The 22508-nt window shown below is 41.6% G+C and overlaps 1 protein-coding gene across 1 annotated transcript in view; it reads right to left on the minus strand.

The window, feature by feature from the left end:
- Nucleotides 1-2620: 2620 nt before the first annotated feature.
- The window catches only part of ush2a (Usher syndrome 2A (autosomal recessive, mild)), a 208689-nt gene continuing 188801 nt past the window's right edge, over nt 2621-22508 (minus strand). The window contains 21 exon segments of the mRNA XM_020589916.1: nt 2621-3285; nt 3513-3603; nt 6479-6679; nt 7145-7210; nt 8021-8108; nt 8248-8389; nt 8730-8813; nt 9520-9696; nt 9794-9892; nt 10331-10449; nt 10528-10673; nt 11225-11317; nt 11529-11735; nt 15699-16029; nt 17037-17206; nt 17298-17579; nt 17820-18189; nt 18342-18703; nt 18926-19267; nt 19651-19796; nt 19886-19967. Of these exon segments, the coding sequence (XP_020445572.1) occupies nt 3514-3603; nt 6479-6679; nt 7145-7210; nt 8021-8108; nt 8248-8389; nt 8730-8813; nt 9520-9696; nt 9794-9892; nt 10331-10449; nt 10528-10673; nt 11225-11317; nt 11529-11735; nt 15699-16029; nt 17037-17206; nt 17298-17579; nt 17820-18189; nt 18342-18703; nt 18926-19267; nt 19651-19796; nt 19886-19967 (3597 nt within the window). The 3' untranslated portion in view covers nt 2621-3285; nt 3513.

A 22508-nucleotide genomic window follows, 5' to 3' on the forward strand; every position in this document is an offset into this window, starting at 1 on the left:
TTCCCCAACACCTGGGGAACTTTATAATCTGCAGCTTGTCCTTGTAAAGATAAATTGTATGCTCTGTAGTAAGCAAAAAACAGCACACTTTGATTGTATAGTAAGTAATAGGCTTAAAAGAATTGGACAGCGGACAGTATAATGATAGCAACCTTTATTAACAAAATAATTTTGGGAGCTTTAAAACTGCATCTTCACTGTATGAGCCAAACCCCTGGAGGTTTCCACTTGCTGTTTGTTTGGGATATGCAGAGGAGCTGCGGTACTTTGTTATAACTGTGGGTACAACACTATAAAAAGTAGTGTGACAGAAAAAATTTGATCTAGAAAGACTATCCCGAAATCCAGCAGCTCTCTTACCTCTTAAGTAGTTTTTAGCACACTACTTATCGTTTTAGTATCAAACTATAACTGACCACGTGGTCCCCACTTGTACAAAAATGTACATTTGTGTACACTAATTAACTGTGTGGAAAGTAGACATGCATATTGAAAACAAAATACTAATATGGATGTGTGTGATGGTGGTGTGATACTTACACTGTTGTTCATTGTATTGTTAATGCATACATTCATATTATCGTGCTATTGGACCTAACTGCATTTGCGCTGCTACTATTAAGACTAATCTTAAAGTAAATTGCTAGTGTTTATTTTATATAAAAAAAACAAAGTTTAACATATATTTCAGCACATAACTGTCAGTTGTCCCTCAGTTCGTCTCTAGTTATGTTTACATTATATTACAGCCAGATGCTAGTGAGCTAACAGAAACGCATATCGGTTTGTTTAAACTGCCCTGTACATCATTGTTTTACATTGTGTATATTTACAGATGCTGCGTTATGTTCTTATTCACAGTTGTCTACAGTACTGATCAATTATAATGTTCAGATCAGTATCAGGACCTGAGATTTTTAAATACATGTGATCTGCACATTATTCTGAACAACATGACGTTCTCCGACCATTAAGTTCACTCCAGATTCTTAGGCAAATCTGATCAACAGAAGATTAAGAGGAACTGAAGACTTGATTTGGGATAAGATGTATTGAAGTTTAAAAATCACATGTCTGGGATGGCACAAACACTTGATGAATTCGACAAATCATCAATATTCAATGCTAATGATTATGTAGTTGTTAAAGCAAAAAAATAAATGGCTGAAAGCAGTGCTGCCAGTCATTGCTGAGTTGTTGGCACATGGTTTGTGGTGATAACTTGTCAAAGAGTGCACAATTTGTGCACAGTTTGGTGCATTTTCATTTCACTAACCTTCTCGTTCAGACAGTCCCCTCTCTGAGACGCCGTCTGTCGTCAATGTGATTTATGAGTTTAATAAAATCCCGGCCGTGTGTGTGTGTAGCTCAGGGCCATACTGTCCCTAACAATCACGCCACCAGCTCGCTTTTCACAACCTCTCTCTCCCTCCCTGGCTGACAATAGCTGTGAATGTGGCCGTGAATGTTTCAGAAGTGCCCTTGACAGACTGGCGTCCTTGAGCGAGGACACAGTCGTTACTGCCAGTTTGTTAGTTTCAAACTTGCCTTGATGTCTCCTTAAGAGACACAGGAGCAAAACTAAATTACTGTTGCATAGTTGTGATGGAGACAGAAGCCCCTCTATGTGTGGTAACAGTCTCTGTGCAGCTAATGGCATTCAATCTCCAGCTAGTCTGAGTTTTTCTAAGGAACACACTGAGATAGAGGCTTCATTTGGCAACATCTACAAGTGTTCAACCATGCGTTAAACCGCCTTTAGGAATGTGTTACAGTAGACTTTTGAAGTTTATGACAGTCCATTAAGCTAAATATGTCAGTCGTGTCTCCAACTGTGATCCTCACACCTGTACACGTGTACACACAAATCACTCAACTGTATGAGTAAACTCTTTAGCATTACACTTCTACAAGTTTACAGTAAATTATTTAAACTGAGGCACAACATTAACCTCATCATGGAACAAATATTCACATGCCACTAGTGGAATTTTGGTCTTTTGTTGCTGTAACACTTTTTGTCTCCATGCATTGATATAAGTTCACAGAACTGGTACATTTGTGTGTCTTTATTTTGAGATGCTGCTTTCGAATGCGACTTCTCCTCTGTTCATGATGGAGTTAAACAAGATTAAACTGCTACATGTTGTCTGGCTCTTTTTTAAATCTCAGAGTTGTGTGTTCCACAGGAATGCTGTCCTAAATACATGTAAAGTAAATGTTTCATTAGTATAAACACTAAGCCAGGATATACGAGATCACAGACACAGTACTTAGGTACTAGGTAGATGTACGAGTAACTAGATAGGTAATCTACCTAGTAACTAAATGGAGAACTAGATTAGTGGGAAGCAACAGGAAATAGGCAACAACGTCTACAGCCAATAGAGGAATTTATACCTGGGTCACAGCCAGGCTGAGAACCATTTGTGTAATTTCACATCCAGAAAATGCAAGAACACAAGCAGAAGACAGTTTTCTCTTGACCATTTGTCAGGATTTATAATTTCCCAGTAAAACACAAACATTGATCAATGAATCATCTATAAATAAGACTTTCATACAACAATAATAAATAATACTGGTAGTGTAAAAAGAAAAGATTTTATAACAAAAAAACGACTCTAGGCTACAGACACTGACTCTGGATTCCACCCACAGCTAACCACAGACTTTTAGCTTCACTACAGTTCTACATTTCCTTATCTCCAGTTCCTTCTAATCTGAAATGTAAACTAAATGTGCACAACTGATTGGGCTTCCAAGTTACATCACATAATCACAACAACGAGACAACACATCCATGATTCTCAGCCACATTTCACACATAAAAGAACAGTTGGCATGTTGGTCATTAAGCTAACATCAAGGTTATTTGACTTGCTGCAAATACACATCTGTTGCTGCTGTTAAGACAGTGAAGCTGAAACTGTTGACATTAACTGATTTCTAGACAGAGTTTGATTCTTCATGGTGAGCTTTAAACCTGCTATAGCAAGTAACTAAACTACTAACAGCTGGCAAGACAATGAATCATATGTAGAACATTCAGTGAGCTGTGGATCATTTAAGTACTGGTTCTAATCCGAACATGGTTTCAGATGTGACGGACTGATTTTATTTTGAACTCACGGATTCCTGCCTCTGCTTAAAGCTGTTGGGTCCGAGGGGTCACACACAGTGGAATCAAATAAGACAACAGCTGTTTCTGTGTAGCTGAAGACGAATGCTGCAGTAAAACAACCCTCAGGTCGTTGGGTCTGGTTTTCTTTTAAGAGTTTAGATCTGAAAATTATTAAAACATTATTGTTAATAGCATTACAGTATTTTCCATGACTTCCTAAATCATATTTCAAGCACTGTAAACCATCTAAATCATTTTCCATATGTCCCGGTCCTGTTAGAAGATGTGTCTGTCCTGAGCTAACACCACATAGCGTGTATGAATGTCTCGGTTTAAAACTACTGTAGGTCTGAACTATGACTGTGATATCTGGATGTGGGGATCTTGCCTTAGAGATGAGTGTCAGTGAACATAGTGTGCTCCTTTCTTGCAGAACCTAGGGCCTTCATGGCATCCACAAACTCCTCTTCCTCCACACACTGAAAGAAAGCACAGAAGTTCTCCCTGTTACAGGTACATCTGGAGTTGTCACATACTGTGAGCTCAGTGATGGAGAGCAAATGTTACACCAATAGAGCTTTTTCACATATCTGTTTTATGCACAGTTCACTTCAGATGCTTTGTTCTAGTGAGATTATACACAATCAACTTGAGACCAAATGACAAAATTCTACAGTGCCTTGTAAAAGCATTCATACCCCTTGAATATTTCCACATTTTGTCACATTACAACCACAAACTTAAATGTATTTTATTGGGATTTTATGCGATAGACCAACACAAAGTATCACATAATTGTGAAATGGAAGGAAAATGATACGTGGTGTTCAAGATTTTTTACAAATAAAAAACTGAAAAGTGTGGCGGGCATATGTATTAAGCCCCCTTTACTTTCATATCCTTAAATAAAATCCAATGCAACCAACTGCCTTCAGAAGCCACCTAATTAGTAAATAGAGTCCACCTGTGTGTACTTCAATCTCAGTATAAATACAGCTGTTCTGTGAAGGCCTCAGAGGTTTGTTAGAGAACATTAGTGAACAAACATCATGAAGGATAAGGAACACACAAGACAGATCAGGAATAAAGCTGTGGAGAAGTTTAAAGCAAGATTAGGTTATAAAAACATATCCCAAGCTTTGAACATCTCACGGAGCACTGTTCAATCCTTCATCCGAAAATGGAAAGCATATGGCACAACTGCAAACCTACCAAGACATGGCCGTCCACCTAAACCGACGGGCCGGACAAGGAGAGCATTAATCAGAGAAGTAACCAAGAGGCCCATGGTAACTCTGGAGGAGCTGCAGAGATCCACAGCTCAGGTCGGGCAATCTGTCCACAGGACAACTATTAGTCGTGTACTTCACAAATCTGGCTTTATGGAAGAGTGGCAAGAAGAAAGCCATTGTTGAAAGAAAGCAATACGAAGTCCTGTTTGCAGTTTGCCACAAGCCATATAGGGGACACAGCAAACATGTGGAAGAAGGTGCTCTGGTCAGATGAGACCAAAATTGAACTTTTTGGTCTATATGCAAAACACTATGTGTGGCGGAAACCTAACACTGCACATCAACCTGAACACACCATCCCCACCGTGAAACATGGTGGTGGCAGCATCATGCTGTGGGGATGCTTTTCTTCAGCAGGGACAGGGAAGCTGGTCAGAGTTGATGGAAAGATGGATGGAGCTAAATACAGGGCAATCCTGGAAGAAAACCTGTTAGAAGCTGGAAAAGACTTGGGACTGGGGCGGAGGTTCACCTTCCAGCAGGACAACAACCCTAAACATACAGCCAGAGCTACAATGAAATGGTTTAGATCAAAGCATATTCATGTGTTAGAATGGCCCAGTCAAAGTCCAGACCTAAATCCCATTGAGAATCTGTGGCAAGACTTGAAAACTGCTGTTCACTGACGCTCTCCATCCAATCTGACTGAACTGGAGCTACTTTGCAAAGAAGAATGGGCAAAAATTGCAGTCTCCAGATGTGGAAAGCTGGTAGAGACATACCCCAAAAGACTTGCAGCTGTAATTGTAGCGAAAGGTGCTTCAACAAAGTATTGACTCAAGGGGGCTGAATACATATGCACACCACACTTTTCAGATTTTTATTTGTAAAAAATCATGAACACTACGTATCACTTTCATTCCATTTCACAATTATGTGATACTTTGTGTTGGTCTATCGCATAAAATCCCAATAAAATACATTTAAGTTTGTGGTTGTAATGTGACAAAATGTTGAAATATTCAAGGGGTATGAATACTTTTACAAGGCACTGTATATCTTGTGTGCTGTGCCAAACTAATGAAATATTGAATAGTTTGGATACTTTGATCAGAGACCCGTGTTACCTTTATATCAGATTCATGATGATTGTTTTGACACAGTTGCTGTCACTTGTGTTGCTCTCCATTTGTTCTTTACATTACTGTCATTGGTCTCTTTTTGATGCCTGGAACTTGAAGCATGTCAGGAAGATTTTTTTTGTAAGTCAATATTTCACTTTTGAACAAATTAAACATATTACATGAGCTCAAGAAACAAAAGACATGCCCGTATTTGAACTCCCCTTCCCACCCCTCCCTATGCGTGGATTGACAAATCAGAGGTAAAATATTTAAAACAAAAAAAGCTCGGTCAAGAGGGTCGATGGAATTGCAATGCTAAGTCTTTTACTCAGCTTATAATGTCCATGCAGAACTCAACTGTTACAGGAGAAGATGAATTTATCCTAGCAGCTGAAAGTTCCTAATACAGAATCTCCAACAACTCGTTAAAACGTGACTATGCTATCAAGTTGTGTGAAAGAATCCAGGATTGAGCAACAAGTCTTTTGGCTGCTGACAGAGTGGCTAGCCATGCTTTAAGAGTTGGCTTGGGAAGCAAAAGTTCAGAAAGGTCATTGAGGAGATGAAGTGGGTCCAGCAGGAAGTTTACTTTTGTCAGAGTAGAGATGGTTTGTATTATCTCTTGCCAAAAACATTCTGCCATGTGTACCATGGTGCCTAGAGTGTCTGGAGAACAAAATGTACAGTCCAGGCTGGGAGTTCAGACCCATCCAGTATCTCTTCCAGCTTTATCTTCTGGAAGCATGTCAGGAAGATAAAGCTGGAAGTCAGTCTGCAAAGATCAGGTAATAAAAAAGCAGGACCTTATATTTAGGTCTGTGGTTCTGTGATACTGTGTCCCACACATCACCACATCTTCCTACATAACTACTGTACCTGGTTTTCTAATAAAAGCTACACTGGTATTCCTAATGGGGCTAGTTATTATAAAGCAAAGTGGTCTGTCTCTACTGCAATTATAATTTAAACATAGGAAGTAAACATATTTCCATCCTCACCAATCCAGAATCATGCCCCAGTGGGTTGTCCCAGCTTCCTTCTTCCTTCATCAGTGACTTCCTGTCAATCAGCTGACTGACACTGCGGTGCAAGGAATGCTGGGAGTAGGCCTGACTGAGGTCTATTTGGCTGGGAACCCGCGGCACAGATGTGGGGATGAACCTTGAGCTGCTGCTGAGTATCTTTGTGTCTGCCAGACCCTGAGAAATACATTTTGTTAGATGTAAAGGACCATAGCAGGGTTTTACATGTTTGAACCCATTATGTCAATGCACTGCACGTTAAGAATCAAACACCTGTTACAGAATACTAACACTATTGACACCCGAGTACAACTTGATTTTCATATGGCAGTGAAATGAAAGAAACCAATGAAAGCTAAGAAAAACTGTCATATACTCAAAACAGTGCCTTTCATTCTGGAAGGTCTTGATAAGTGTGAGGTATGCACACACATAAATGCAAAGCATGCATACACAGACAAAATGGACATGCGTGGAAAGACACCCACACGCATTCACAAGCCCATACCTCAGCGTACACAGTGTAGCTTTTAAGTATAACGTTGCTGATCTCAACACAGTCTGCTACAGTGTCAAACTGCAGGGGAACAATAAAATATATATTAAGGGTTTTGACAGTGAAAATGCATAAAATATTCTTACTGTGGGGCGATCAGAGAGGAGCACAGAGCTGGAGGGATGTTTAGAGCACAACTCAGGACAGGGTGTCTGAGGGACAAAAACAGAGAGAGAAAGTAAGAGAGGGAAAGGGTGGAGAAAGTAGTACAGGCAGGAGGGGAGTCGGAGAAGAAAGGACAAGAAACACACTGACAGAGACAAACCCAATAATCAGCCAGTGGGTAAAAGTGGATCATTTAGTCTGAGCAGCAGTGTTTTTGTTAGTTTGTTGTTAGTAATGCATGGATTAACCACTAGTAACACTATAGAGCAATGATTTTACAGATGAGTCACCGAGCAAACATGGATTTAAACAACATGATTCAAAATATTCTACAAATTGATTTAGCATGTTTTTCATTTATTTAGTTATTTGGTTAAATTTTTTTTTTATATGTACTAAAAATCAGTCTGCATAGAGTTGGATGCACCCACACTACACACTTTCACACACACAAACTAAATTTAATAACCCCTTTGTCTCTTTTGTTAATGTCTGTTGTCTCATTTTCTATGTTATGTCCTTTGTCTTGTAAATGTGTTTTCTTGTGTTGCAATTAAAATAAAATGTCTGTATGCATGAATACACACAACGTACCTTCAGACGTCTCCCTCACCACATCACGGCTTCAGGGCTAAAACACACTTACATATGGGTGCACACGTCTGCTGAATGCTGCATGTCAAGTGCACATCAAACCAACTAAATACCAGTGAGGCAGCCTATTTCAAACCAGCATCTGAAACTGATTAGTCATAAGACAGCTTTGCTTCCTGTTTTACTTTTCCTTCCCTCCTCTTTTCTCCTGCTTTTACCCCTTTGTAAACCTGGCTAAACATTGGTTTCTCTGCTCCTCTCACCATGTATGCATCTCTCCCAGCCTTCCTGCTCTTCTGAAGCATGACCAGCGGAGGGCGCTCTCTGGCTGATAGATTCTTCCTCAGTGCTCTGGAAGGTATAAAAAAAATTCATTTTGTTCTTGTCCAGGTTATGCATTTGCTCATTTTTATATCAACAAATGCAGAGCACAAGAGGAAGCCATTTCTATTCTGTTCTATACACAATGCTGCGTGCTGCATTAGAAAACCTTTGGAGCACCAGGCCCAACAGTATGGCTAGTAGAAACAGGCCAAGCAGTGCAAACAGCAGGATGAACCACAGCTCAGAGTAAACTGGAGTTGCTGACATGCTGACGCCCTGTTCACCACTGTCTTCAGGCTCAGAAGGACCTGCAGAAGGACAGGGAGATAGTCCCTAGTTAAACTTAAGTTTCATTTCATGCATCTTAATTTGTGTACTGTACTGTATGTATATCGCAACATGTTATGAAAATATAATGCCAATATAGCTTTTCTAAATTTAGAATGTGAGACAAAAACAGATTCCTGAATCAATGTGGACTTTCAGATTCAGGCTTGATGCTAAATTTGGATCGATTCTAGCAGTATGTGTGTGTGTGTGTGTGTGTGTGTGTGTGTGTGTGTGTGTGTGTGTGTGTGTGTGTGTGTGTGTGTGTGTGTGTGTGTGTGTGTGTGTGTGTGTGTGTGTGTGTGTGTGTGTGTGTGGTACCAAGGCCTGTGGCAGGGCTGTATCTGATGGTGGGAGTAGTTGCACTGCCACTGTCTGTCGTACATGTCACCTGAAATGACAGAGCTAAAAGAACATAGAGAGAGAAAATGAAAACATTTTAAGCTAAAAATCAGGGTCAAGTTGACCCTGAGTCAGGCTCAATCAGGACGCTCAAATATCCAAACGAAAATCAGACAAGATGAGATGCATTCATACACAGGAACAAACTTACTTTGGAAATGAATAAAGAAAAGTCCTAATGTGGTTCTAATCTGAAGGAAAACTCTTCTTTATACCCACTTCTTGATACTTGTCCTATCAACAGCTCACAACTACAGCTCAGTCTGTCAGGGCGACTCAGTTCTCTCAAATAATCCACTCACCTAAATCAAAAGCCTGGATCCTCCTAACCATCAACCTGACAGCCAATTAAATACATTTGTAGGCATTAAAGAACATTTGTGGACTCAGCTTTAAGCTAGAATTCCTACTTTGCAGGTGTATGCCTCCGCCAACCAGTTAAATTCACAGGAACTGGGCCGATGTCATGTCACTGTGACCTTTGGACACCAACTCTAATCACTTCTAGAGTTGTAGTGTACACTTTGCAAAACGTGAAGAAATTCTCTTATTAATTAATTTATTCTTGCACTTCTACATTCAACAGCATACTGCCTGTCAGGTATGTATTTATCTAATTAAACCTGCTATATCTTATGTCTATAGATATAGACACTCCTGTTATTTTGTTTAAATTTGTAAGTGGGTATATATGTGAATGTGCTCTCACTTTTCTGCGAGGTGCGTGGTATATGGAGATAGCTGTAGAAGCCAGTATAGATCCTCAGCTGGCTCTCAGTCACACTAAACTCCTTCAGGTACCCGTTGAGGGAGAAGGACCCCGCCCAGTCCAGCCAGATAACTGTCAGATTACTGCCCAGTGAGAAAGGGGACACATACTGGGGGGCTAGAGGAGAGAGAAGGGGCACAAGAGAATCACTGGATGTTTTTCTTAAATTTCTACAGTTAGCTGTGAGGGTTGAGGTACTGGACACATTTGTTACCTTCGCTGAGTGTGGTCACAGCAGTCCAGTTGGAGGCAGTGCTGCCCATGTTGTTGAAGCAGACAGCTCTCAGCTCATAGGTGGAATACGGTTGGAGACCTGAACAGTGTAGTTGTGCTTATTCACACAAACCACAAACAGATAGCATGCCATGCACGTACATCTTGTCCTACTTTAACTGACTTGCAGTACATCTTAGTTCAACTCTCTTATTTTATTCTTATCTATATCTATAAAGCCTGTTGAGCTTTGCAATCATCTTTAAAGGCCCACTACTGGTTGTGGGACTTGCTGTGCTATCTATTATTTTGGGATCACTCACTACTGAGAATTTTTACTGGTTTTCCACTTTTATAATTTGTATTATCATTGTTCCTCTTTCCTATTCTATGCTTTATTTTATCTATAAATATATATATGTCAGTGTAAAATTTAATTTTGGAGTGAATGCTAGTATTTTTATTATAAAGTGTGTCAAGACATCTTGTGTCTTTATTCATTTTAAAACTCTTTGTACTTGAATATCTAAGAACTCACCTGTCACGTTGTGGCTCCGCCTTTTGCCAGAGAAACAGATTTCTATTGGTCCTTCAGTGCAAGGGAGGGGAACTGGCTGGGGGGGCTGTGGACAAGATGATCTGAGATGTAGCTCACAACTGGAATGAGAGAGACAAATAGTTTTCAGTAAAGGCAAACACACTGAATAATGCATACTTTTCATGCTTTCTACTCACCTCTCAATGACTCCATTAGGTGCCAGAGGCTCGTCCCAGTCCAGCTGAACAGAGCGGCAGGTCAGCGAGACAGGAGGTGGTGGAGGCTGTTGGGTTGGGGGGGCAGCCAGGGTGTGGAGCTCACTCAGCGGACCCTGGCTGCAGCACTGACAAATGTTCAAACCAGAAACTTCAGATACTCACAGTATTTATATGTGTACAGTGTCCAGATTTTATTTTATGTTTTAATTAAACACTTGGTGGTGGGACAAATACTGCTACTTAAGTATTAGAAGAATATAAATGCTGTTATTAAGGCAGACATGTAACTTCAGTTGTATTAAATATTATGTATTATGAAAGTTTTCTTGTGTCAAAAAATATTAGGTTAAAGTATTTGAGTAGCTCTTTAATGACAGAAGAAATAACAGATGCTTAGTTACATATAATAACTGTAAAAGGCAATCCTGACCATAACGACTAAATGTACATTTGCCCTGTCAAACAAATTCTTTGCATATCACTAATGCTATTCAAAATGGTGAAATTAAAAAAAACTACGGTCATCTTATCAGTCTAGCTATAAATCCATCTAAGCTCTTTGTCTGCACTGGTTCACTTTACTAAGCAATAGTCCAACTAACCACAGTGTTTCCAAAGTAAGGCATATGCCACTAAAGAATATAGTGGATGCTACACTGCTTTATAGTGTCATTACCTGATAACAGGTGCAGGCCTCTATGCCTACCCAGTACTGGGTGTAAGGCTGTAAACCATGGAGTGTCTGCTGATGGGATGTGCCCTCTGAGAGCTACAGGGAGGGGACAGTGAGGGGGTAAATGTACGTTTTAGATCACCACAGTATCGTGAAAGAAGTGGGTGTGCCTGGGAGGAAGGAGAGGGCAAGGAGGATGCAGTGATCGCACAAAGGACATGAAAGGAAGACAGCACAGGAATCAAGCTGAGAAACTCAGTATCAGCTATTATTAAGTGTATTACTTAATACAGTGTTGTGTGCTTACCAGTGTGTAGTTGTTGTGGTTCAGAGAGAAGAGTCTGTAAAGGCTAACGATACCGTTGGGTTGGGCTGGCGGATGGACGGCCACTACTGCTGAGGTTGCCGAAATGCGTAGAAAAACAGGTGGGCCCACACCCTCAGGTGGGGCAGGTCCTGTTCTCCCATTTGCCCACGCACTGCCAGAACGGCCGGCCGAATTCACTGCCCACACCTGTTGGTCCAAATCTCCATGTTAGTCAATAATATCAAGAAGTATCATTTACATATAAAACTGACAGTAAATAACAAAAAGCATGTGTGACACAAAGTTTCAGTAAGCTTATCAATGCATTTTATTAACTCTTAATGATGTAGCCTTCTCTTAATTACCCAGTATCCACCAAACCACCAAAACGATACCAGTCAATTCATTGGTCCATCCATCAAAACTACCATCAGCAGTGAGAGCAAAACCTTTTCACCATGCAACCCGACATCAACATATCTGCATGACAATTACTTTTCACCTTCATCAAGGAGTTATTCACACACACACACACACACACACACACACACACACACACACACACACACACACAAATCTTATTTGTGTGCTTGTGCTGGGTATAATTAGAGGGTGTACACAGCCCAGGGTCAGGCAGGGTTGAGATTTGCATGTGTAAGTCATCTGTAGTCTGTCAGAAGTAGTGCAGAAGGCAGATGGATGGGTCTGAGCTTTAGTGTTGAAAGTGTGTGTGTGTGTGTGTGCTTTGTTGTTTGTGCCTGTGACTGTGAGTTCTGTGCGGGTATGCGTGTGCATGTGAGTGTGTTAAGAGTTGAATTAACCTCAATAATAGTCAATTAGACTGTGATCAATCAGACTGATTGATCTAAGTGACAGCACAGATGGACTGAGAAAGAGGGGAGAGAAGAAAGGAGGATGAAGAGATGGATGGGAAGGAGGAGGACAGGAGGAAGGGTAGATGAGATGCAAAGAGAGGAAGCAGGAGACCAAACAGAATCCAGGAGAAATTGATATTTGTAATTTCTTAATGAACCTGCTTGCACAGAGAGTTTCAGTTCTGCAACTAAGATTATATTGAAACTGCTTCAGTTTCCAGTTACACAGAGCACTTTATAATTAACCTATTTCTTGACTTTATTCAGTGGCCATACACAGGACACCTCCAACATTATAAACATCATGTATCCCAAACCTCACCTCATTCACTTTGATACACATTTTCTGTAGTGTATATTTAAAACCACATCAAAAACTCTGACCTGACTACTGTAATGCTCTATAATAGTGTACACCACTAACAACCACCAAAACTACTTGAAAAATCTTTGGATGGCTGTAATTCTGCTCTGGTCCAACAGACTGAACAGTGTGCACCATTAAACCAGTATCCAATAAGCACTGTGTTTATGTAACCTCCTGTAGTGCAAGTACAGCAGAGGTCCTCAGGATGTGTCCTGAGCTCCAAAGATGTCAGGACATTCTAACTTTAAGATATAGAAATTCAAAATAACATTGTCTGTAATGTACAAACTTTCATTACACGGATATTTAGTGCTCTTACATGCAGTCATGCAAGTAGCCGGACTATAAACAAACTTTAAACGTCTTATCAAATGAGTGCAATCACACAAGAATATGTGAATGTCAAGAGTAACATTAAGCTTAGACACCTCAGTCTCAGTGCAATTAAATTTTATTTATACAGTATAATGAAGAAGGTACATTAGGCAAAAGGAAGGTCAAAGAGATGCATGTGGTCAGCGCCTGTGAGAGATGAACCGTGCTGTTTGCGCGTGTGTGTGCGCAACTGACTACTTGAAGAGATTATTACAAATGAAACATACATTTGTTTGCCAATAAAAATTTGCTCGGTATTTCTTGGGTTTAGATCAGAATGATGGCTGCACTGTGTCGTTAAAAAGAAAACTCACCATCTCATTTTACTAAATAAAGATGTTAATAAGAACTGTTGCTTATTAAGTAATGAAAAATATATTAGTGAGATATGAAAAGCACATACAAGATGTGAATGTGGCTTACATATAACAGAAGGGACCGAGTTTTCATTTCTTTGATACGTGTGTGTATGTCAGCAATTAGTTATTAGTTCTACTGTAACTACGCCAATGTCTTATTGTAACACTGTGATCAACAAACTACTGCTGTTACTAAAGAAACTGAGGGAGAAGTGCATTAGCATCAGATGAAAGGTACTCTGACCTGACTTGTTGCTCAAAAGTTTTCAGATTTGCTTCTGTCATCACAACTTGCAGCAATAAAACAGTTCTACCCAGCAACAACCATGTTCTTCCCCCAGTTGCAACCCAGCTCAAGCCTCAACATGACGCAAAGCTTTGAGCTTGATTAAGAAGTGTGTGCCAAATGCACAGAGCAGAGAAAAAGTTCAAAACTAAAGTCAGTCCAGATCACCTTGCCCATGATCTACTGCTAAAAGGTAGAACTCATCTCTTTGTCCTTATATCATCTGCGGACTTTTTACTGCCTTCTGTACTCTCCTCTCCTACTGGACCATGATTTGGTTTATTAGACACAAAATAAAAATATATCCTGTTAGCTGTCATGGCAGCAAACGAGACGCCATGGCAACAAACTACTTCAGGAAACTTCCAGACAATATTCAAGGCTTTTGATTGGACAGTTGGACTGCGGACTTGATTCGAGTGTTCTGATAGGCCGACTAAGTTACTTGGCGGGCCCGTCTACTTAGGGTGAAGGGGCTACATTGTGTGAAAGTGGGCAGTAATTAAAACCAAGCATAAAGCTGTCAATAGGAGCTTATGACCCACTGTAATTAGCCTAATATGATTTCTCTCTCTGCACTGTGGTGTGCTCAACTGAGCTGACTTATTGTCCTTGTGTACGCCTGAAACATAGAGAAAGAAAGGGTGAGAGCCCGACAGTAACACAAGCAGATTAACAGCTAAATAAAAACAAAGCCAGGCATGCTGATGGAAAGACAAGCAGGCAGGTAGGTGGGGAAGTGGACAGACTGACAGATGAACAGAGCCTGAGCAAATATAACTTCGTATTTGAAAACTGCAAGAAATGGCACAAAAAATAACTTCAAATAAAAAAAATTTGTAAATTGTACAATATTTGCTTTCCCATCTCGGAAACACACACACACACACACACACACACACACACACACGCATAGTACCACTGTGTACATGTGTTCTTGTCTACATGCCCCAATCCCCCACAGCCAAAGCCTCAGGGGACATGTAGCGGTGACCATTAAAAGGTCTTTGCAATACAAGCTCTGTTACCAAGGGGGCTAACAGTTAATTCGATTGGCTGGCTGGTAATCAGGAAGTGGGTGCTCTGAGGGCCCAGTGATTAATGGCTCGGTTGCCCGCTCGTCATCTCCCTGAGCTCCTTCCTCCCTCCCTACTCCTGTCATAAATTAGGACCCTCGTAAATAAAGACGGCACCACAATCAGGCAAACTCAATCAATTACAGGTTCTCTGGCCTCAGCTCGTGTGTCTGACAGGCAGGAAAGCTAATGTTATTGTTGCTTTCAAAAAACTTGCCTGCCAATGCACAGCACAACAGCATGAATATGGACTCCCCATTTAACACCTGTCTGATTACTCAGTTTGTGTATTGGGGCGCATATCTCCTTAGCATGCTGGCGTGTATGGATGACTATATTAGTCTGATGCGTGAGCATGGTCCGCTTGTCTGTGTGTGTTTGTGTGTGTGACTGGACTTTTGGAAAATATTTCATTGCGAAAAGAGGCTAAATCTTCTGATGTGTCAATCACATCAGATTCCATCTACAAATGAGGTTCATAGATCACAATAAAACATACAACTCTGTTCCCATGTCCAATATAGAGGACAAAAAGGATTACATGTTTCTGTCAGCGAGAATATATAGCATGTTTGTGCATATGAAGACACCATTTGCATTATTTGCCATTATTTCTGTTGTCCTTGCTCTACAGCTTTAGAATTTTTCCAATTCTTACTTATCATAAAAAGTTTAATGTTAATCTGTTTTTCAGCATTTACCAAAGAAGCAATTTCTTCTCCAATCTGGATAAATATCGGTTAAATTTTAAGAGGAATAAGCAGTTAGTATTGATTTGCTGTAACCTTGCTGTTCTATACACACTTGCATCTAAAAGCACAGAGCATTATACCTGGTACTGGTAAAGAGTGTATGGGTGGAGGCCTTCATCTCTGTATGTAGTGGAGTCATTCCTGTAGACAGGTGCTGCTGCATGGCTTCTGAGGGTAGGAGTGGTATGCTCCAGTCTGCGGTACAGCTCATAATGTAGGATTCTACCATTTGGCTGAGCTGGAGGAGACCAGGTGAGCAGAAAAGAGGTCTCTAGGCCTGTGCGTTCGTCAGGCTGCAGGTCTAATAGTGGCGCTGTCTGTCCAGCAGGGGGAGCCTCTAAAGTAAGCACCGATGACCAGTCACTAGAGGAGCAACCCAGTGCTGTGCAAGCCTCCACCCTCATCTCATACCTGTGCACACACAAAAGAGGCGAGGGAGTAAATCTGAGCTCAGATAAGGATGAGCTGAATGGATAGAAGGTCATCAGAGAGGGCGAGGAGCAATCTTTAGGTAATAATCTAATCACGATACACTGAACACAAATGACGTACAGGTATAGACAGACATACAGTAGCTGCATATTCATCCTTACACACGAAGACACACACGCACATTTTGTCTTTTTGTAAAGCCCCTTTCAGACATGTACTGGAGCCATGAAGTTCTCTAAACATTGCCCAGAAGAGCAGTTTGTGAGAGTCAGCTGATGTGAACCTTGAGCGGACTTTTCTCTGCAGGTTTTCTAGTACACAGCCCGCATAAGGTCCGAATGAGCTGGAGTGCACATGTGTGAGAAGACAGCAGTGTATAGTCTGGAGTGTCCACAGGGAACTAGGGGGCGTGTTGACCGGCACGAAATTGGAAAAATACAAACATCGAATGATGAAGATAAACAATCATTTACAATGAAGATGCAAACAAAAGTATCAAAGTGGAGACATGAGGAGATTCTGGAACTTCAATTGCTGTGAGCTGGTGCCAGAATCATGAGACAGAAAGAGACCCAGTTGTTTATGGCCAAATGACAAACTGGCTACGAGACCGCATTATGTCCTGCCTCCTGTGCACTCTACCCAGGTGTGCCTCCCTTCGCAGAAACCAAAAGGGGTATTTCCAGCAGGTGAGAGCACATCTGACACGGACCATCTCCTGTTGTGTGCTACATGTTTGAAAAGGCAACTCTTGACAAACGGGCATCACAAAAAGGCTCTGACTTGAGCACAAGTATTAATTCTCACAAAGGCATAGGCCACTAATGTAGCCAATGGTGTAGGCTCTATGTAGATTAAACGTAGAACTATAAAGTAAGCTTTATTCAATAATAGCTATTATCGAAATGAAAATGACGTGAACTTAGCTCTGTTATTAACTCATTTGTATAGAGTCTAACAGTATCTTTTTTTTTGCTTTGACTGACCTGTGGTAAGGAGCCAGGCCATGCAGAGTGGTTTGTCGTTCAGAGAAAGCACTAGTGTCCGGAGTGAACAGAGTGCTGGTGATGTTAAGTTGGACTGGATCTCTCTGATACACAGTGTAACACACAATGTCTCCATTAGGACGGGCCGGAGCACTCCACTCTACTCTCACCTAGAAAGATGGTACAGGAGGTAAACCTCAACATTAGTTGTGTCATGACTCAGCTGATACTGTATAAGGACTGAACAGATGAATGACCCACCTGCCGTGGTCCCAGAGGTGTCAGCATGGGGAGACCGACACCAGAAGGAGCTGATGGGTGAGTCTTTGTTGTGGCTGTGGCGCTGTTCACTGTCCCTTTGCTGTTGTTGGCTGTGACAACATAGTGGTATTTTACACTTGGCAGGAGTGTAAAGTCATGGTAGTGGGTCTCTGTGCCCACATAGATAACTTCACCATCTCTGCGGAGTTCATATCCTGTGATAATGCCATTAGGATGCTCTGGTGGCCTCCAGGTAATCTCCACTGACTCTGGGCCAGTGACCTTCAAAGGAAAGGTCACAGGTCACACCATGCATTTCATTTTTGAGTATAGCGGATAGATCAGACAGTGTTATCTAAAAAGATAAGAGTTGATGAGACATTCAAACAAATTTGTGCAAGAGGCCAATTTCTGCAGAACTGAAATTCTCCTGGATTAGTGCTGAAATGGCTTCTGAACTGCAAAACATGTCCAGTTCACTTTGATTCATTCACAGGTTTAAGCTCAAAGTCAAACACACACCTTAAGAGTCGGGGCAGGAAGGCCAAAGGGAGGAGCCTCATCAGTGGCAGTGGATGTTGCTGTGCTGGCAGTGCACCCACCGCTAGTACAAGCCAACAGAACCAGCAGATATGACGTGTGAGGCTGCAGATCTGACAGCACTCTATGTCTGTCTCTGCCACAGTAAACCTCTTCATTGTTCAGTTTCAACACATATTCCCTAACCTCTCCGTTCTGTGTCAGTGGTTTACTCCAGGATACATTTATACTATCAGATGTGATGCTGCCCACTGTTGGAGCTTCTACTGTAGCAGGCGGGGCCTCAAGAGTTGTGATGTTTGTATGAGGGCTGGTGATACATCCCTCAGATGTACAGGCTATGACTGAGTAGCTGCAGAAAAGCATACAACAGAGTAAAACTTTAATCATATCTATTAAAAAATATAAATTTACTTGTGGTTGGTTATGTGGAACTTCCACAAGAAAACATTTATGTTGGTTTATTTGAGACTACAAAATGGTATGAGTAAAGGCAAGCAATACCTATATGTTGAGAATGGCAGGAGGTCTTCATCGGTATAACTGAGGACAGTAGGATCAAAACTAAAAGAGAAACTGACATTGTTCCTCTGAATCCTATAAGACTGAAGAACCCCATTGGGCTCCAGAGGAGGATTCCAGGACACCAGCACCTCACTGGGCTTGCCTTGGATGTGACTCACTGTTGGAGGGGCGAGACCACGAGGAGGGGCCTGCCTGGTTGTCACAGTTACCCAGGGGCTGCGGGTGTGTCCGGCAGGGTTGTGACTACGGACACTGAACTCGTATTGAGTCCAGGGATGCAGACCAGTCACTGTAAAGGAGAAGGTGTCAGCTTGTTGTGGGGATGACTCTCTGAAAAGCACCTGTTGGAAACAGAGGTGGATGCTTACAGATGTACAGTAAAGCAGTTTTCATTTAAAGCTCCCATTTAAAAATAAGATATACTGACCCCTGGGAAATTTGCTGCATTTTGACATAATATTTTTATTAGTCATAAGAACAGAACTGAGGTGCAACACTCATTTCTATCAAGCTAAATAACAAATGGCCAAAATGTCACTAGATGTGTCCTTAATGTCACCTACCTTTCCCCTTTCAATATCCCCTTCATCACTTCTTTCCGTCCCCGCTTCCTCCAGAGTTCTCCCAAGTAAGAAATACTCTTCAATTGGTCCGTTGGGTCGGGTGGGAGGGCCCCAGGTAAGTGACACATAGTCTGGGCCAATGAAGAGAGGCCTGGGAGGAGGCTGGGATGCAGGTGGAGCTGCTGCTGTGGTGATAGGCTGGGGAGGGGTTTGTGTGCAACCTGCTGAGGTACAAGCTTCAAGACTCAAAGTATACACAGTCCATGGCTCCAAACGGCGAAAGAGGAAACTGCGTGATAGCCCACTGAACTCCAGGTTCCCCTCACTGTACAAGTTGTACATCTGGAAAGGAGGAGAGGGAAAGCAGAGAAGAAGAAAGTAAAGTATCCAGTCCAGTGGAGGACATAGGTGGAAGGAGACGCCAACGAATGATAGGGAAAAAAAAATCATATATACAGTATGTGATAATGTGTATTTGCTTGACTGTACTGACTTGATGAGCAGGCCTATGAGGAAATATGTGAAGTATGTCCATGAATTTGCAAATGAATGACATGAGTAAACTTGTATGTTGACAACATGAGTGGGCTTTTGTAAACGTGTCTGTGTATACATTACTAGTATCTATCTGCTATTTCTACTTTTTATTTGTGGGGCACCGTGCCCTGCTTCACCTGCTCAGTGCTTTGTACATGTGTTGTTTTTGTTGTACGAGATGCATGTACCGTGATGACTCAGTTTGGAGCCCGTGGCTGATCCCAGCTCAGCAGCAACGCCCTGCCCTGCTCTCTCTGCTGCACTGTGAAGTTAGTCAGGCCAGCTGGAGACGCCTCCATGGTCCTGATGTCTACCCATGGACTGGACACACTGCCTGAAGGGTTACAAAAAACTGAGACTCAAAGTTGTTGTTCAGGGGCTGGTGCTGATATTATCTGTCCCTGATCTAATAATGAAACCTACCTGCCCCATTAACAGCTTCTACTTGTAGACTGTACTGACTGTATGGTTCAAAACCATAGACTGTTGCTTCTAGGACTGAACCCTGAGAGACAAACAGAGAGAGTAAGGCATGATGGTATGAGAAAGCAGGAGACAGAGACGAGAGAGGGATAGTTGAAAGGAGGGAGGGAAGACAAAGGAATGGCTGGACAACAGTTAAAAGGAAACAGGGAAGCGGGTAGTTAGACAAACAAACCCTGAATGAATGAAATCAGCACATTATACATTAAAATGGGGGATGAAAAGGAACAAAGGCAAGTTAAGGTGACTTGGGATCTGTGATATCAACATTTCAACATACAGGCTCTGCCTTGGTGAAGTAAGTGGACACCAGAGAAGTGGCAAAGGCATGGGGTCGTCCCTTATGGGTGAATTCAAAGCTTCCAGACCGAGAGTTTATGTCACACAGGCACCCTTTCATATCACAAACACAGACAGAGGCACAGTGTGTCTGCCAGTACCTGTAGGCAGTGGGACCTAGCCCAACACCCTGGGAGACACAGGGGCAGTACGTCTGTATGCGTATGTGTGATACAGTGGAAACACCATTTACTAACTGATAAGAGACACACTGTTGTTTCAGGAGGCCCTGGCATGCGATGCCATGGTAATCAGGGACTAGGCTCTAGGATGTGGCATTGCCTACTTGTTTATGGCTGTGAGCCTTCAAGCAGCTAAGAGAGTGATGTCTCAGTGCGTTAACATATCTCTGTGAGTGTGCAACATAGGTTATTGTTTTATGTGTTAAGTGTGCAGTTTTTACAATTGTCTGATCAGGAATATATGCTTCATTTAAACCAGCATATGTAAAGAGATTAACTGGTAACCCACTTCAGTGCAGTAGGAAAAGGATCAAAAGGGCTCCAATTCAAACTGAGTCAAATGAAAACCCTGACAAATCACTGTAGCGTGGCACAAGGATGAACTGTCTGAGCAACAACCAGAATGCTTATATTCACTGTTTTAATGTCTGGCAGCCAACGTGTTTTTCAGCCACAGTAAAATAGGATTAATAAGCCCCTAGACACAAGCTAAATCCTCCTGCAAATCACAGCACTTCTCAGCAGAGAGAGGGAGGAAGGGAGCCAGCGAGAGTGACACTGGTGGAGAAAGGGGAGGAGGGAGGGAGAAATAAAAACCAAAAGCAAAAAGAGGATGAAATAAAGTAAATGCAAGTAAGGCAACGTAGGACAGAACTAGAAAAGAGGGGTAGAAAAAAAAGTAAGAGTTGAGCAAGAAATTAAAAAAGGGAAACCAGGGGTAGGGTGGGGGGGTGAGAAGACAGGGATAGAGTGAACATTTAAAAAAAAAAGCAGAAAGCTAAAGTGGGAGGGGAAAAAGATAGATGTGGCAAAAGCGAGAGACAGATTAAGTGAGCGAGAATGAGAGATCTCTCTACCTTAAAAGCCAGTGAAATATGTGAGGCATGTGGCCTATAAAGCGGTTAACATATGCACATTGTCAATAGCAGCATCTGGCACTGGCAGCTTTTATAGGAGCATGGAGACTCTGCTACACGCCTCTAGATGGCAATGCATTCAAACACTTTATCACTGAAACACCACATTAACGGGCTCCTCACTATATCACACACACACAAGCTGGTTTTTCTATAGTTTTGAGGACATTCACTTGTATAATGAATTTCCTAGTCCATTATCCTAAACATCACAGGTAAATGCATAACCTTCACCTTTACCCTAAACCTAACTCTCAAACAGCCTCTTGATTGTGTGAGGACTGGCTCAAATGTCATCACAGTGTTAGTGAACTCCGGTTTGACCACACAACTATACACAAATATGTACACATACTCACACACACACAAAAGAGACACTTTCAGGCTTCTGATAATGCATGTATTACAGAATATGTAGGCAAACACACAAAGATACCATAGAAACACCAAGATGAATATCAGAGTTAAGGTCAATTTAATACTAATATCTGCCGTGAAGAGAAAGACCACACAGCTGGAACTTAATTCACCAAACTTGTGTTGGTAAGTCTTCCTTCATGTACACTACATTTGTACTTAATGTATATTAAATAGCCTCTGACCTTGATGTGTGTAAGATTAAACACTCAGAGCTATTAAGCAACTATTTTGGATAAATATCATTCTTCAGGACAAACGTTGGTGCTGGAGTTATATAGAGGCAATAACTGTTTATAAGGATAAGGATAATGGTTCTAATAATGAGGATTTTTACTTTTGTATGCAACATCAGCAAATGTATAGCTGCAGTACAGCAACTGTAAGGGACTGTGGCCGCAAATACTGCTTTTGGTAAAGGGTTGGTTTCTGTTATGACCTTTTGAAAACAATGCCAACCTAATAAGACAAGAGGACCTCGTGAACAGCTACAATGTAAAATATGAAAGGAAAAGGTTCTCATCACCCTAAATTCAGCATGCATGAGTATGGGCATGATCAAAGTCACTAGTTAATCATGCCAAATGCAAAAGAACAGAGGGGGAGCAAGAAGTCGAGAGGAAACGATGGGCCTGGGGGGTGAGGAAGATCTGCACAGATGTAAAGGAGGAAAAATGAAGTGTAAACAAGACAGAGAGAGAGAAAAGG

This window comes from Monopterus albus, unplaced genomic scaffold (assembly GCF_001952655.1).
Source record: "Monopterus albus unplaced genomic scaffold, M_albus_1.0 scaffold10.1, whole genome shotgun sequence".
In the NCBI taxonomy this organism is placed as follows: Eukaryota; Metazoa; Chordata; class Actinopteri; order Synbranchiformes; family Synbranchidae; genus Monopterus; species Monopterus albus.